Source organism: Chrysochloris asiatica, unplaced genomic scaffold (assembly GCF_000296735.1).
Source record: "Chrysochloris asiatica unplaced genomic scaffold, ChrAsi1.0 scaffold00050, whole genome shotgun sequence".
In the NCBI taxonomy this organism is placed as follows: domain Eukaryota; kingdom Metazoa; phylum Chordata; class Mammalia; order Afrosoricida; family Chrysochloridae; genus Chrysochloris; species Chrysochloris asiatica.
In genome coordinates, this window is record NW_006408568.1 from 111,505 (window position 1) to 129,412 (window position 17,908).

The window sequence follows — 17,908 nt, forward strand, 5'->3', positions numbered from 1 at the left end:
GCACAAGACCTTTTTAAAGTGTTGAAGAACAAAGATGTCAGCTTGAGGACTAAGGTGCACCTGGGTATTTTCAATAACCTCATATGCATGCGAAATCTGGACACTGAATAAGGAATACTGTAGAAGAATTGATGCTTTTGAGTTATGGTGTTGGAGAGGAATATTGAAAGTGCCATAGGCTGCCAAAAGAACCAACAAATCTGTGTTGGACAAACACAGAGTGCTTCTTGGAGGCCAGGATGGCCAAACATCTCTCATACTTCAGACAAATTTTCAGGAGGGACCAGTCTCTGGAGAAGGATATCATGTTTGGTAAGGTAGAGGTTCAGAGAAAAAGAGAAAGACCCCCAAAACAAGATGGATTGGCAAAGAGGTAGCATCAATGGGTTCAAACATGGCAACAATTGTGAGGTTGGCCCAGGATCGGGCAATGTTTCATTCTGTTGTGCATAAGGTCGCTATGTCGGTACCAACTCGATGGCACATAACAACAACAACTCTGTTTGCTCTAGGTGTTTCCTAGGTATTAGAGCTGGACAGCTCTTGGGATAGGGCTTATCTAGAAGGGTTCTGTGGAAATGGGATCCTGAGGTCATCAGAGTACTGGAGGGGTTTGAAACCCAGGTCTCCTAGGATTGGGTTGGTGAGATCTCCCATATCTGAATGATCGATCCCCAGGCTGCTGTCTCCTTGGTAGTTCTGTGTCTCTCAGTCTCAGGAGGTAAGTTATTTGGATCCAGGTTCAATTTGGTCCAGTATTATACATTATAACTGCTTTACCATATGTTTAAACTAGTGCCTGAAACTCAGCACAGTGGCTTTTGTTATTCTATAAGTTATGAGAGACCAGTTAAGAAAAATACTATTAACCTTCATATATGCTAATAGCATTGTGACTTGGATGATAAGCACTGGACTGCTAACCACAACAAGGTTGATGCTTTAAGTCCACAAGCCACTCCATGGGAAAAAGATGAGGCTCTCTGCTCCCATAAAGATGTACAACCTCAGAAACACTATACAGGGTCACTGTGAGTTGGAACCAAAACAACGGCACTTGATAACAAGAATAAAAACATTCCAATATTTTGAAGATTTTAATGCTTCATGGGAATATCAAGATCAAATCTATGCATTTGGTCATCTGTGGAAGCTGGTGCCCATATTTATCAGGTAGTGTGAATCTCGTCATTAGAAAGGACTTAGCATATCGCCTATTGTTGTTCTTAAGTGCCACGCAATTGGTACCAACTCACAGCAACCCTGTATAGGGTTTCAGAGGAGTGGCTGAGGTGTTTAGCTGACCTTGTGATTAGTAGTCCAGTGCTTATCCTATAGCGCCACACCAGGATCTCACCTAGATACCACCCTATATTTTACAATTTTACCAAAGTCATTGTCTGCTTTCAGAGCCTCCAGGAAAGCCTGTCAATTCCAGTGGAAATGGTTATGATGACATTGAAGAATTACCTGATCCTGAAATTCCTCCGACCCCTGAGATGAGTGAGAAGCATATTTTCCAAGAGGAGGGTGATGGTGCTTGGAATTCCCAGACAGGTGAGTGGACAGCTCTGCCTCTAATACCCTTACTCCTTTGTCATAGGAGAGGTGAGTTTAAACACTTCAATACTCATTTTTACCCTGAGTAGTTTCTTATACCCAGAGTGTTGCTCTTCCCTATTCCAGATCATTGTAGCTGTTCCATCTCTTCTGGAAAAACATGTCATGTTGTCTATGCCCATTCTTGGAGTGCCAATGTAGTGCTGTGGATTAATGCAGTGGACTGTACCATCAGTTTGAACCACAAGTTCCGTGGTTTAAACTCCAGCAGCCGCTTCTCTTAAACCCAATACTGGGTCGCTATGAGTCTGAACCAAATCGACAACACTTAACAACAACATATCCATCTTTAGCATCCCTTGAATGTGAATCATTCCATATAATAAGTTGTCAATCCCTCATTCACATTTTTCAAACTCCAAGCAGAAACACGTGTTCTGACAATAAATTTCTGATCTTACAGCTTATGAAAAGTAATCTAGGAAGTGTTTTTAATAATAAGGTAAACTGAATTTGTGAGTTACACATAACCAGACATTTAAAGTTGATATTGCCATCTGTTAGTATGTTTTAAATGTGCTGTGGCCTTAAAAAAGATAGTCATAAAATCTCAATACTACAATGAAACTAAGAGATAATTTTCACTAAGTGTTTCAATGATAGAGATTCTCCTTCCCTAGGTCCAGGAATAATGCTTAAGAGTAAGCATGTGGTCTAAGGAGCAAGAGACTTGGTGGGATGCTCTCTTTTGACATCTGACAGGGAACCTGGGAGGATTCTCAGAAGCACTTTGAGGTTACCTTTAGTCTGTTTAGTGGGGTGCTGAGGGGTATAAAGAAGGAATTACCTGCTTCCATTCATTAAGAAATTAGGCCAGCCTGGTATTGGAGAAAAATGTGAATATCTTTGTCATGCAGAATTAGGCCATCTTCATACCAGCAGTCCAGATCAGCACATGGCCTTGCACAGATGAGCTGACTCAGTATGCAACAGCTCTAGCCTTTTAGACACACACTGGGTGCCACAGATATTTTGTGATCATCTTAATGTTCTCTCATTCCACCATGGGCCTCTGTTCTGTCTTTTAGACCCCACTGTAATCAGAAGTCTCGTTTCCATTTCAGGTGACTCTCTGCAGTCTCCTAGAGAAACAGACAACCCTAGAATGGAAGGGGAAACTTTCTCATTGGTCCTGGAGCAAGGAGAAGACCTGGGATATGATGATGTTGAGCTTAGCACCATGTAGTGCTGTTTTTGGAGCAACCAAATCTGCAAAGAATCTTCCATGATTTGCTCCCCAAAACATGAGTATCCTGTCTTTTGTATCACTGCAAAGCTGTCATATGCACCAATAAGAGAAAATCAATCCTAATAAACACTCAAGCTTTTCACACTTGTGTCACTGTCTCCAGTATCTAGGTACATTCACCCTTATTGACCTGGGAAATTCCATTTTCAAACATGTCCCTTTCCCAATGGGAATTCTCACTTGAGTGTCAGTGTCATTGCTTCCTGACAAACTACATTTTTTTGCCTTTTTTATGGACTCAGAAGGTCCTCCTTTTCCTAAACAAGACACATTCATGAAACTCTCAATAAATACTCCAAAATTGTCCACTTTCCCTTAGACCTGTAAGTAATGTTCAATGTTGGAGGTCTGGTGTGGTAATGTAGGTTAGCAGTATAATGCTTATCCTACCATGCCTATCAGGAATCCTGGTTGTGTTAGGTTCCATTAAGTTGATTATGACTTATAGCATCTCTATGTACGACAGAATGAAACACGACACCATCCTGCATTATCTTCACAATTTTTATTGTCACCACACTGTCATTCCACATTGTTGAGGGTCTTCCTCTTTTTTGCTGACCCTCTACAAAGCATGATGTTCTTCTCAAGGGTCTAGGCCCTCCTGAGAACCCATCCAAAGTGCTTTATCTGAAGTCTCATTTTCCTCATTTCAAAGGAGTTTTCTGACTCTACTTCTTCCAAGACAGATTTGTGCATTCTCCTGGCAGTCCATGGTAATTTCAGTATTCTTCTACAACATCATAATTAAGATGCACCAATTCTTCTTCAGGCTTCCTTAGTCATTATCCAGCTCTCACAAGCATCTGAGGCAATTGAACACCATGGATTGGGTAGCTCTCAAAGTGACACCTTTTCTCTTTAACAATCCCAGTCTTGCAGATGAGGAAGTTGAGGTTACTTAAAGCTTATGTGGAAAAAGTAGGCGTCACATCCAGGCAGCACAGCAACTTATGACACATTTTTAACCATCTTGATAGCCTGCCTCTTATTCAGCCAAAACATTGATTCTGTTGTTGTTGTTGTCGTTGTGGAGTTGGTTCTGACTTGTAGAGTCCCTGTATAGAGTTTCTGAGGAGTGGCTAGTGGGTTTGAACCACCAGCCTTGCAGCTAGCAGTTCAGCATTTATGCTACAGTGCCACACCAAAAATATTATTTCTGTCAAATTAAACATGACATTCCAAAAATTATTTCCATGTCCTCATTGATAAAAAAGATATTGAATAAATTAAATTCTCAGGTAGTATTTTAATAGCTAAAACTTAGTGTAATTAGCACTTGAGTTAACAAAAACTAAAGATATAGCAGCATGAAAGGTATTACTACTGTTAAGAAATAGTCAACTTATTGAGAGGACTATTAATGAAAAGTACAAGTCAGAAGACATTGTTCCCTACAACAAACCAAATCTCAGATCTCAGACAGGGCATTGTGTGGCTAGTCACAGCTTTATCAGGTGAAAAATGATAGCCTTTGTAATAATCAGAAAATTATTTCAAAATTATTTAAATGGTTTGATGAAATTTTTATACTATAAATTAATTCACATTTGGAGCAACTTAAAAATAGAATAGTCTGGGTGTGGTGCTGTAGGTTAACGTACCAGATTGCAAAGCCTTTTGAACTGCAAGGTCAATGGTTCAAGCTCACCAGTCACTCCTCAGAAACCCTGTATAGGGTCACTATGGGCCAGATCCAGCTTGAGGGCACTTAACAACAACAATAATAGAGTACAGTTATACTGTGTGAGAGATACCTCTTGTGGGCCTAGTCCACCTTCAGAAATTCATGAGATTGCTTGATCTGGAAGATTCCAGAAAGCAGCAGGCTGTTCTAGGACTTGTTGTTAAGTAATTTAAATAAGAATGCAGCCATTAAGACCATGAGCAAGCCATTTTGGCTTCTCTGGGGGAGGGAAAATGGGAGGTGCCATAGAATCCTATATGTGGAACTAGAGGAGAGGCTTTTTGGAGACAAGAATAAAAACCATTTGTGGCAGACAATGTGGCACATCTGCCAGTGTCTACTGGGTTGGGCACCCAATTTGGAAAAATCGAATAAAGAAAATCTCACTCTCGCATAAATGAGTACACTGTGGATACTTGAGTGTTTGTCAGTATAGACAACATTTCCCACATACAGAAAATTCAAAGTGCTATAAATTTTATTTATGTATTAGTTCAAATCACTATGTAGTTGTTATTAAGAACAGTCAAGTCGCTTCCTTCCCATGGCTACCCTGTATGGTGTTTCTAAGGAACAGCTAGTGAGCTTGAACCACCAACCTTGTGGCTCTGATTGACTTTGTAGTCCAGTGCATTAGCCCACAGCATCATACCAGGACTCAAGAAAAGCCTGCTGTACCTGGTATTCCCAGAGAGTCTCCCATCCAAACACTAATCAGGCCTGACCCTGCTTACTTCTGAGATCAAACATGATCAGACACATTCAGGATGGTGTATCTATAGACTATAACTATAGACTATAGACTATAACTATGTCTATAACCATAGACCTATCACCACACCAACAAGTAAATATTTAAACTATGACCATTCTAAGAAAGGCCATTGTGAATCCCAGACAGCATTGCTAGCAGGATGGAGAAGGCCCAGTCCGAGAAGCCCAGCCATAGAAGAGGAGCAATGAGAGTTATAGGAATGACCAGGAACTAAACACCACCATCCTCCACATCCCCATCCCACCTCCTTCCCATCTGATTAATATTAGATGTTCTCCCAGACAAGTGTACTGGATCAGAACCAGATTTAACTGGACAGAATACTCATAAATTCTCACAAATATTTTACATTAATTTCAGTCTTAAATATCACGCGATTGCAAATATATCCTCTGAGTCTACCTGCCTCATATATCACACAGAGAGAACATAAGAATCAAATAGAATAATTATTTGGAATTGAATTTTGCCCCCCTCCCCACTGCCAATATGTATGATAAATCCTAACCTCTATGTCTATAGCTATAATTCCATTTGGAGCTATATAACATATTAATGAGACAGGAGTAAAGTAAAATGAGTCAATCTCTTTAGAGCTAGTAAAGAGCTTCAACAACTGAGCAGAGCAAAGAAGGGGGAAGAGACACCAAAATACATAAAGATCATCTAGGAGCAGAAGCTCAAAGAGACCAGAACCTTTCTCCAGAGCCAACAAAGGAAAACCAGCCCCTAGAACAGACACCTTGAATTCAGATTTCTAGTCTCCTTGTTGTTGTTGTTGTTGTTGTTAGGTGCGATTGAGTCAGTACCAACTCATAGCAACCTTATGCACAGCAGAACGAAACACTGCCCGATCTTGGGCCAACCTCACTACTGTTGCCACACTTGAGTCCATCTATACTGCTACTTGGCCAATCCTTCTCAATGGGGGTCTTTCTGTTTTCCTCTGAACCTCCACCTTACCAAACAGGATATCCTTCTCCAGTGACTGCTCCCTCCTGACAATATGTCCGAAGTATGAAAGACAAAATTTGGTCTTACTGGCTCCAAGGAGCACTCTGGCTACACTTCTTCCAAAACAGATCTATTATTGGTTCTTTTGGCAGCCCATGGCACTTTCAATATTCTCCTCCAACACCATAACGCAAAAGCATCAATTCTTCTTTGGTCTTCCTTATTCACTGTCCAGCATTCACATTCATATGAGGTTATTGAAAATACCATGGCTTGGGTCAGGTGCACCTAGTCTCCTAAACTATGATAAATAAATTTCTATTTGTGGAATTTCTGTTATAGCAGTACTAGTTTACTAAAATGATAATCTCCTGAAATATAAAACCACCACTCAGTGACTTCCTACTTCAATTAAGATAAAATTCAAGTTCCATTTTTTTTTCCACATGGTTAACAAGATCTTTTCTGATCTTCATTAGCCTGTCTGTTGGCATCAACCTTCTCCTCTGTTCTATTTGTTCTTTGGATTCCTGGTGTGGTACTGTATGATCAGCACTGTACTGTGAACCACAAGGGCTACAGTTCAAATCTACCAGCTGCTCCTCAGAAACCCTACATTGGGTTGCTGTGAGTCAAAATCAACTCGACAGCATTTAACAACATTTATTCTTTATGTTTCAAAAGTTCCCTGGCTTACTCAAAGATCCTATAAAAGGCAAAGATCTTTCATACCACAAGACTTTCCTTATGCTTTGATACCACTTGGATTGCTTTTCAACTCTCCCAGATTGATAAGAAACCTTCAGATCTCAGCTCAAAAATAGCTTTTAATGGGAAACTGTCCTTCATAGCTTTCTACTGACTATGTCTCCACTCCCACTCTGGCTGGATTTTATTCTTCCTATTATATAACATCACTGCTCACTTCCTTTTCTCAATAGCTCCATTTACACAAATAATTAAAGATTTCTTTATCTGGTAGCATAGTGGTTACAAATCAGGCTGCTAATATTAAGGTCAGCAGTTTAAAACTACCAGCTGTTCCATAGTAGAAAGATGAGGCTTTCTGCTCCCATAAAGATTTATAGCCTCGGAAACCCTGTACAGGGTCACTATAAGTCAGAACTGACTCCACAGCACATAACAACAACAACAACAACATTGGTAAACTGAAAGTCTGGACAATCTGACTTTTAACATTTTGACCCAGCATTTAGTAAATGGTCATGTCTTTGATGTTATATAAATATTTACTGAGTAACAATAATTAACATTAATTCAATACCATGTGCCATGCATGATATAAAATCTTTACATATTTCATTTTATTTAATCCTCATAACCAAGACTTTTTGTGATTTCTGGAATACAGCAGGTATTTTATTTATTAAAATTAATAAAAGGCAGTTATTCTGTTCATAGCAGAGTAAGGTGACCACATTGTGTTAAACTGATTCCATTTGCAAAGTCTGTAATGTGAACCATACTTCTTAGATATTGAGTAGAGATCAGAAAATAATGTGAAAGTGGGCGAATTAGTTCATAAGAAAATAAAGAGAAAAAAGGGGGAAACTTAAGCAATGAACTGTTGAAAAAGAGGACCAACAAGCAGATGTACACCTACTCTCTGATTTCTGAATATTGTTTGTTAAGTACTGACTTTATAAAATGATGATTATTCTTGTCACTAATTTGTAATCAGTAGCCCCACCATATCCCAATAGAGTATAATTTATTCCTAGGTGAAGTAATGTACTGGTCTTCTTACTCTAGGGGCAAAAGGAGAAGAAAGACAGACTTAGTTCTTGTTTTTATCAAAAATGGGGAGTTTAGAATGTTGAAAAATATCTACTTGACCAGAAATGAAAGGAAATGAAAACCTACCTTACAAGTCCTTCACAGTCCTTCATTTCATCCAAATGAAAAATCACAGGCAATCACATTCCTTCTTTTCATTGTCCTGAAAAGTTTGTTTTTCTAATCCCAATTTTCCACTCACCTGACTTCTTCTTCCTCTTAGGCAGTTCACTGCAGAAGGAGCTATCACTTGGGTCATCTAGTTCAATAACACTAGAGACCTGGGTCTAATTAAACAAACAACATCATTTCTTTGGCCTCAGGGATGAGGGGACATGCCTAGGAACAGTAAACTTGATGGATCCCACCTGATGAGCAGATCCCACTAGCCACTGCAGACCCTTTGGGTATAGAAAGGAATGATCTATTTATTTTTTATCTATCTTTCTTGTATCAACTTCAGGAACAGAATCACACCACATGTCACAAAAATACACATCTCATATAAGGATATATTTTAGATTCAGTGTCTAATTGGTGCTTGAATCTAAAAAGCAGTTTCTGTTATATGTTCCTGATGGCAGGGAAGATGTTTAATAGGGCTTCTATTGGCTCCGGAAGATGGTGATGTCAGGGGATGGGGCTATATAATCCTCTTCCTGTTTAGAAGCCCCCTACAAGTGCTGGGAGGACTCCTTACATAATCTGAGGCTATTAAGGCTGTGACCTGAAGACATGAGAATCAGAATAACCATGAGAGAACACGTATTTCCACAAGGACTTGTTTTTCTCCTTTTCAGTGTCCTGGTGGCTGCTCAAGGTAAGCCTAGAGTCATTTCCTAAATCAGAAGAACTATTGAATTAGCATCAGAGCTCTGGGGAATGATTATAAACATAAAGCCTCAATAGTAACCATATGATATTGACTATGTAGGATCCTTAGTGACAATGAATGCTGAATTTTATCCTATGGGATCTGTCTTTAACTGCCATCAGTGAATTGTTATCGAGGTACAAACTTTCTTCTCAGATTGCGCTGAGTCTATGTTTTGGCTCTCCCCAATTATATCTATATGCCTGGAGCATATCTGATCATTTCCCAGCTTTCCCATGATGGATGATGGTGGAGGCACTACCCCTTGATGGGTCCTAGTCTGTTGCTCTTATACATGGCACTATGTCTCTCTCCACTAGGAATTTGGTATTGCTGCTCATTTATACTGTGAACTGGAGTGTATCTATATATGTACATATATATATACATAGTTACATATGTAAACATGTGTGAGAAAGAAAGAGTGAGAAAATGGGTACCAGGAGTTTGAAGAGTACATGAAGGCTAAATGTGAGGCAAGGACTATGTCGGGCCAGTGGAAGCCAATTATTTTAGCTATGAGCCCAAAGAGCTCACACTCTAAACTATTCTGCTGTATTTGGTGGCAAAGGTGGTGATGATATGTGGGTATAGACAGATCTAGAAACCTTGATGTTTATGAAGAAAGCCCTCCCAACGTGAACTATAATTATACCCCAGATAACCCTTGCACCTGCAGCCTGAATCTTTTCGTTGCTTTCTCCCCGCCCCCCACCCCCAAACGCACAGTTAATGTATTTGTCTGCTTTACACTAAGTAGTCTTTCCCCAGCAGTGCTTGGCAGACCTTTATCTTTCTGACTGTGATGTTTCCCTTCCTGTCTTTTGGGTTGATGTCTCTCCAACCCCATTGTATAGTGTAGAAAATGGATGATCAAGAGAGGTGTTCATGGGTTAATTGATAATAGAACAGGAATCTAGCCTTGCAGACTTCCAGATGTGCCTGTTCTGGTCAATGTTTTCCTGCCACAGTGGGACACTTGAGTTAGCTTTCTGGCTTCCTCTAAAAAACAAGTTGCTTCAGATCTTCAAAGGATAATTCTTTTTAGAAGACCAGGCCTTTTTTCCAAGGAACCTCTGGGTGGACCTGAATCTCTAATCTTTCAATTAGAAGTCAACAGCATTAACCACGTACTGATGGCATGTAACAACAACAACAACAAACAACACAGGGACATGGTAACATCCTCTAGCATCTGCGATTTAGGAAGAACACTGCACTTGTGAATGTCCTTATCTTGAATTTCTCCATTGTGTTTCACTCTAACTCTACATGAAGTTTGGGGAGTCCCAGTCTCTGAGGAGTCTTAGATATCAGTGTTTACATTTCAAATTAAGAACATTCTAGGTACATGTCTGTCAAGTCCTTTTTATTTTTGCTTTTTATTATGAATTGAATGGTGGTTTACAGAGCAAATCTTCAGTCTCACATTCAAAAAATCATATAGACATTATTTCATCTAATTGATTTTAATCTTCCCAATGTAGTATCATTTATCCCACTTCTTTCCTGAGGTTCTTGTTTTCATTCCTCATTTTTTCCCAAACCTTCTAACTTTATCCATGTGTAAATGCTGCTCTTTTGATCTCAAATGATTGGACAGTCTATGGTGTCCATGCTCACTAGTGTTTTTGTTCCCCATATGGGCCTATCCATCACTTGGCTGAAAATTGATCCGTGGGACTAAGTTCATTTCCACACCTGAAGGGTAACCAAGAGTCAGAGTCTCTATCTGACCAATAAGCCTGGTCTATTTTGTGATTTTGAATTTTGTTCCTGTGATCCATTAGCTCATTGCACTCCTCTCTAGCTCTTTTCTATCCAAGGCTTACTCCTTATTTCAAGCTTCTCCACTCATAAGTTTCCATCCTGCTCCTTTCAAAAATTCTACCCTTCCCTAAAGTAGTAGAATTTCCCTAAAGAAGTTCTGCTCCTCCTCCCTCATTATGTCTCCAGCTCCTTGAGTTTGAGCCAGTTGCCAGTGAGATTTGTCTTTTTGTCAAAAAAGACATTGCTGGCTCTGAGAAATAATGGAGGACTCTAAAAATTGAATATAAAATCAGTTCTATGATTCTCTTGTGACCACTTTAGCTATGAGAGTACTAAATAAATTCCTTGCAGGGCTAAGAAAAAAATCACACCTCACTCAAACTCAAATAATTTTTCCTCAAAGGTTATTTTTGTAGGAGCATAGCATGAAAGCATGTTCTTCCATTTCACAAGGTGTTGCTTCATCAAGCTGTCAAATTTTAACCTTGATAGCATGGTTGAAGAGATTAAATTCTTCCTGAGGCTGGCACAAGATACATGTCTCTACATATAAGTAGATAAGTTCTCCCAATGTTCTTTAGATTCTTTTCTGAACACTAAATATTCACTTTATTAGAAAGCATGCTCAATTCCTAGATAACACAAGTGCACACACACATAATTGGATCATAAAGTTCCTCTACACAAAATTATATCCACTGTAAAAATTAATCATGTAATTTTGCACTTCTTTGTTACATTAAAATATCTTTAATATATTTATGACTACCAGTAAATTCACTGTGTTCATGAATATTAATTTATTTACCTAATTTCATTGGTCAACTTTTCTGTTTTCAATTATAATGCTATAACAAAATCATTATGAGCACCTATACTGATCTCATGGAGCCGTCATTATTATTTTCTAAGGATTACTATTTTGAAAGTTTCTAATACATTTTGCCTTAGGATAAGCACAAGGAGCTCTGGTAGCATAGTGGTTATGAGTTGGGACTGCTAACCTCAAGGTCGCAGTTCAAAACTACTAACTGTTCCACAGGAGAAAGATGAGGCTTTCTGCTACCATAAAGATTTATAGCCTCAGAAACCCTAGACAAGGTCACTATGAATCAGAACTGACTCCACAGTACACTACCACCACCACCAAGGATAAGCACTGCTAACCACAGTTCAGACCCTCCAGCTGTTCTCCAAAGAAAGATGGGGCTGTCTGCTCCTGTAAAGATTCACAATCTCAGAGCCCTGCACAGAGTAGCTATGAGTTGGCACTGACTATGGCACCAACAACACCAATTGCCCGTCAGAATAATAACAATCATTTTCTTCTGTAACTCTCAGTAACATTCACTGAGCGTGCTCCTCTTCCTCATTCTCATACCCTGTGCAGTAGATCATGGTTTTAAAGCCATGTTTTTAAGACCTTATCTGCAAAAATGATATCTTCTTTCCTATTTCGTACTTCTATGATGACTATCTTAACAATTATTTTTATTTTTATTTGGAATATTTGTCATTTTCATATTCATTTATTGAAACTTTTTATACAATAATATGATTTTGTTTTTCTCACATACATAATTTTTCCTGTACAAGTTCTTGGGTTTGACTTTGAGATCTTAGTTTATCTTAGTAGTTTGTGAGTTGGAATGTGTGTGTGTGTAGTGTGTGTGCACATGTGCTTCTGTGTTTTATGTAATCAAGTCTTTAATGTTTTACCTTTATGTTTTCTGTCTTTAATGCAGTGTTGCCAATGCCGTTCTCTATCCCCAAGTTACTTTTATTCGTTTAATCTTACTAATACGATTTTATAATTTTACCAAAGAGTATGCAAAATCTTATTACAGCTGGATTTTTAAAACATGTGTGTGATGGCATTTTATCAGTTGCTGTTGTTGTTGTTAAGAGCCATCGAGTCAGTTCTGACTCATAGCAACCCTGCATAAGGTTTTGGAGAAGCAGCAGGTGGGTTTGAACTGCCCACCTTTTGGTTTGCAGTCTAGTGTTGATCCTACAACACGACTACTAGGTACAAATTACATTTTAGCTCACAGTAGGGAATGTCCAGCCCACGGGCTGTATAAGACCACAAAATCATTTGGTCTGGCCCTGCCAAGGCAACGGTTAGGGGGACTCAAAATTCAATAATTCTAGGAGATTTTTCCCATTGCAACATAAATTTATATTAAGTGATGTTATCAATATCCAAATGGCCCTTGGCAGAGAAAATATTCCTTATCCCTGTTAGATATTCAATACTTTTGTTACTTCACAAGGAAAACATACAGAGTTGTACTAGGGGCTTTACTAGTCTGTGATGCTGTGAGGAGAGATGCATTTAATCTCTAGCCAACCTAGTTGAAATATTCTAGCCTGCATTCTAATTCCAATTAAAGCAATCAGAATGAGACTTCCCAGAAGCCCACCACCTTATCTGTTCACCTATCAGCAATTCTGCTTTTTTTCCAATAGGTTAATTCCGCCACTGGTGCCCTATCATATCTCACCATGTCCACTCAAATGCAAATTTACTCAACTCTTCCTCAGTTCTCATAAACCATCCATTTTCCACTTTTTACTATCTCTACTCCCAGACTTTCAGTTTCTCATACACTGGTGACTTGCACATTGGAAACTCTATCTGAAATCCCAGTAACATCATCTATGGTGAACAGGTTGCATTGGAACTTCCAAACTAAGATAGACTACAAAGAAAAGCCTGGTGATGTAATTCTGCAAAGCAGCCAATGAAAACCCATAGATCAGAACAGAACAGTGTTCAGTACAGTGTTTGAAATAAGAGGCCCCTAGGTTGAAAGGCATTATAATTCCTCAGTAGTGGACTCAAATATACCAAATAGCATGAAGACAGCACAGGGCCTAAAAAATATTTCTTTCTGTTATGAATGGGATCACTATGAGATGGAACCAACTCAAAGGCAGCTAACAACAACTATTTACCAACAGCAGATAAATATCAATTTCTCTTATCTTAAATTAACAAAGTAAACTGATTTCACTTCCTCAAAAGGAGTACTCCTGGTTTTGTTCTCCTTTCCCGAAAAACTCCTCACAACAGCTGATTGTGATCACTGTCTCCAATTCCCTCCATCTAGTCTCTTAAATTGAATCAGATCAAGCTTTCCTGCCCCTTCCCTCTACTAATACTTCTCTTATAAAATCAAAATTGATCCCCACACTGCTAAATTCCATGATCAATTCTCACCTCTCATTTGTTTGTGGAGGTGGTGTTTTGTTTGCTTGTGAGGTTTTTAAAAAAATGTTTTTGGCGTTCTGTTTTGCTTCATGTATCAGTGTTGTTGTTGTTCTTGTTGTTAAGTGCCGTAGAGTGGGTTCAACTCATAGCGACATTTCAGTTAGAAAGGCGTAGGGTTTCCGATATGCTACATTTCCACAATTGAAGGAATTGGCAAAGAACAAGGCACTAGGAATTGATGAAATAAAAATTGAAATCTTTCAAGAAAGTGAGGCAGCACAGGAAGCACTCACTCATCTCATCTCTGCCAAGAAATTTGGAAGATAACTATCTGGCTGACTGATTGGAAGAGATATATATTTGTGCCCATTCCAAAGAGAGGTCACCCAACGAAATGCGGATATCATCGGACAATCTCTTTGACATCCCATGCAAGTAAAGTTTTTCTAAAGGTAATACAGAAACAGCTACAATCATACATTGACAAAGAACTTCCAGAAGTTCAAGCCGGATTCAGAAGAGGCCACAGAATGAGGGATATCATTGCTGATGTCCAATGGCTCTTGGCTAAAAGCAGAGTATATCAGAAAGATGTTTACCTGTGCTATATTGACTACGCAAAGGCTTTCGATTGTGTGGATCATGACAAGCTATGGACAACATTGTGAAGTATGAGTATTCCGGAACACTTACTTGTGCTCATGAGGAATCTGTACCTGGACCAAGCAGCAGTTGTTCGAACAGAACATGGGAACACTGAATAGTTTAAAATTAAGAAAGGTGTGTGACAAGGTTGTATTCTTTCACCATTCTTATTCAACCTGTATGCTGAGCAAATCATCCGAGAAGCTGGGTTCTATGAAGAAAAACATGGCATCAGGATTGGAGGAAGACTCATTACAACCTGTGATATGCAGATGATACAACCTTGCTTGCTGAAAGTGAAGAGGACTTTAAACATTTACTGATGAAGAACAAAGAGCACAGCCTTCAGTATGGATTACATCTCAATGTCAAGAAAACAAAAATCCTCACCACTGGACCAATAAACAACACTCTTATCAATGGAGAAAAGATTAAAGTTGTCAAGGACTTCGTTCTTCTTGGATCAACTATCAACACTCATGGAAGCAGCAGTCAAGAAATCAAATGACGTATTGCATTAGGCACATCTGCTGCACAAGACCTTTTGAAAGTGTTGAAGAGCAAAGATGTCAGGCTGAGGACTAAGGTGCACCTGACCCAAGCCATGGTATTTTCAATAATCTCATATGCATGCAAATGCTGGACAGTGAATAAGAAAGAATGTAGAAGAATTGATGCTTTTGAGTTATGGTGTTGGAGGAGAATATTGAAAGTGCCATGGGTTGCCAAAAGAACCAAGAGATCCGTTTTGGAAGAAGTGCAGCCAGAATGCTCCTTAGAGGCCAAGATGGCCAAGTTTGTCTCTCATACTTTGAACATATTGTCAGGAGGGACCAGTTTTTGGTGAAAGATATCATGTTTGGTAAGGTGGAGGGTCAGAGAAAAAGAGAAGACCCCCAGCAAGATGGATTGGCCAAGTAGCAGCATCAATGGACTCAAGCGTGGCAACTGTAGTAAGATTGGCTTAGAATCAGGCAGTATTTTGTTCTGCTGTGAATAAGGTCGCTATGAGTCAGTACCAACTGGATGGCAACTTACAACAATAACAATCAACTTCTTCATGGAACTCTGGTAGTGTAATGGTTACGAGTCAGGCTGCCGACCTCAAGGTCAGGAGGTTGAAATTACCAGCAATTCCATGGGAGAAATATGAGGCTTTCGGCTCCCCTAAAGACTTACAGCCTTGGAAACCCTATGCAGGTCATTATGATGCAAAACTGACGCCTCCACACACCAGCACCTCATATCACTAAGGTAAGGTGTACAAAAATTTAAAGGACCGTTGTAAATCTGGTTCGTTGTAAGTTGAATACATCGTAAATTGGGGAATAGCTGTATTCAGGATTCATAGCTTGTAAGTCTTGTTGATCTTAATATTAACTTTGACAATTGGCATTATCAAGAAACATTCCAGAAGTAAGACTATGAGAGAGAATACTAGGAAGGAAGGTAACCAGGTGGGAGTGGATTTATGCTAAAAAGTTAAACTGAGAATACTACTTCTTTGCTTTGAGGAAAATCAGAACACTCCCCCAAGCCCCATGCCTCACCTGGGAACCTCCCATCTTTCTGACTCTTCTAGAGTAGCTCATAAAGAGGCCTGTTGTGGTCAGGTACACTCACACACAGGTACCATCAGTCCTTTAGCCACAGTCCCTTAACCAGGATCTCAGATTTGCTAGAGAAGAATCTTGTTTTCCAAGGTCTGGACATGAATATTTTTTCCCTATTGACTGAAGTGAGGCTGTGTCTCTATCTCTTCAAATTTAGGATGCAAAGACCTACAAGGTGAAGATTTCAAATTATAGCTCTTTTGTCATTTTTCATTATTTTATGTTGATCCTTTGGATTTCTGTGGTACTAGATTAAAGACATTAATTCTAATTTGAGTGTCGTTTGGGAAAATCGCACTTCATCTGCCTGCTCCTTCTGCCTAAAATGTGTTCTGACAGTTTTTAGGACAGGGCAGGAAGAATGTTTACTGAAGAAGTTGATCTTCCATTAACTAATTCATACACATTTTGTTTCTTTACCTTGACTGCCATCCTCACAATGTAGGAACACTCTTCCCACTTTCTCCGGACACTAACCATTTCCCTTCATCTTCTTTCCTACCCATCATTCATTCTGAGTTCAACCCTTAGCAAGTGCTGCACATTTGTTCTCCTATAGTTGACTGTTCTACACATGCATACTCCCATGGTGTATATACCTGTTAGTTCATCTGTTTGGCTAAAAGCTGAGCCAGTCATGTGATTTCAACTCCAATGCCAAAGGATGTCTAAGGAATTCCACCAGTCTTTCTCTATTAGACTAGTAATCCTGGTCTTTTATTTGTTATTTTGAGTTTTGTTCCACATGTTTATCCCCTTCTATCCAAGACCTCTGATTGTGATCCCTTACAGAACAATCAGTAGTGGTAACTGGCTTCCTCCCAGTTCTTCTGGTCTTCTAGACCTAGATCTGTGGCTGCTACCTAAAACTGATGATGAATCATCCAATTCCTAACTCCACACACTAGCCTATATCTTCCACAGGAAAAACTTCTAGCTACCAGGCCATGGGCACTGAGCTTATGTCATTTATTAGAAATCAACCCAGCTTCTTGACCATGATTTCCATTCTCTTACTAAAAAATCCCCTGGCTCTGCTCATTCAGGGAGAAATACCAACAGGGTATTTCAGGGTAAAGATTCTGACATTTCTAGTTTCTCCTTACTAGACCCTGTTCATAACTCTATAATTCACAAGGTTAATATTGATAAGGCCTTTATACCAGCTTTCACTCACTAGATTATTCAGTGAAATTTGACTTCCTGTTCATCCAGCCTACTGACCTCTGATCATTTTGTCTCTGAAGAAACCACAGCCAGCTGCTGCCCAGGTGCAATGACGTCATGTCTGACCAAACAGTCTCTGGAGACTCAGAGCCGCCAACTGCTCAGGGGAGGGTTCCCACAAGAAGAACTGGCCTCTCTAATGTCTGTGTAAATGTCCCTATTGACATGAATCTCTCTCCGCAGAGAGCAGACAAATCCGCCTGGTGAATGGGGACAGTCACTGTGCCGGGAGAGTGGAGATCTTTTACCAGGGACAATGGGGTACCATCTGTGATGACAGCTGGGACATGCAGGATGCCCACGTGGTGTGCAGACAGCTGGGCTGTGGATGGGCTCTCAATTTCTTGAGAGAAGCTCACTATGGTGAAGGATCCGGCCCTATCTGGCTGGATGATGTGGAATGCACAGGAAAGGAGACCCACGTGTGGACGTGCCCATCTCCAGGCTGGGGGCAGAACAACTGTGCTCACTATGAAGATG

At 39.6% G+C, this 17,908-nt stretch overlaps 1 protein-coding gene across 1 annotated transcript in view; it reads left to right on the forward strand.

The window, feature by feature from the left end:
- The window catches only part of LOC102841716 (antigen WC1.1-like), a 180,020-nt gene that overhangs the window by 103,722 nt on the left and 58,390 nt on the right, over positions 1-17,908 (forward strand). Inside the window, 2 exon segments of the mRNA XM_006862752.1 lie at positions 1,411-1,557; positions 17,612-17,908. Coding sequence (XP_006862814.1) covers positions 1,411-1,557; positions 17,612-17,908 — 444 coding nt within the window.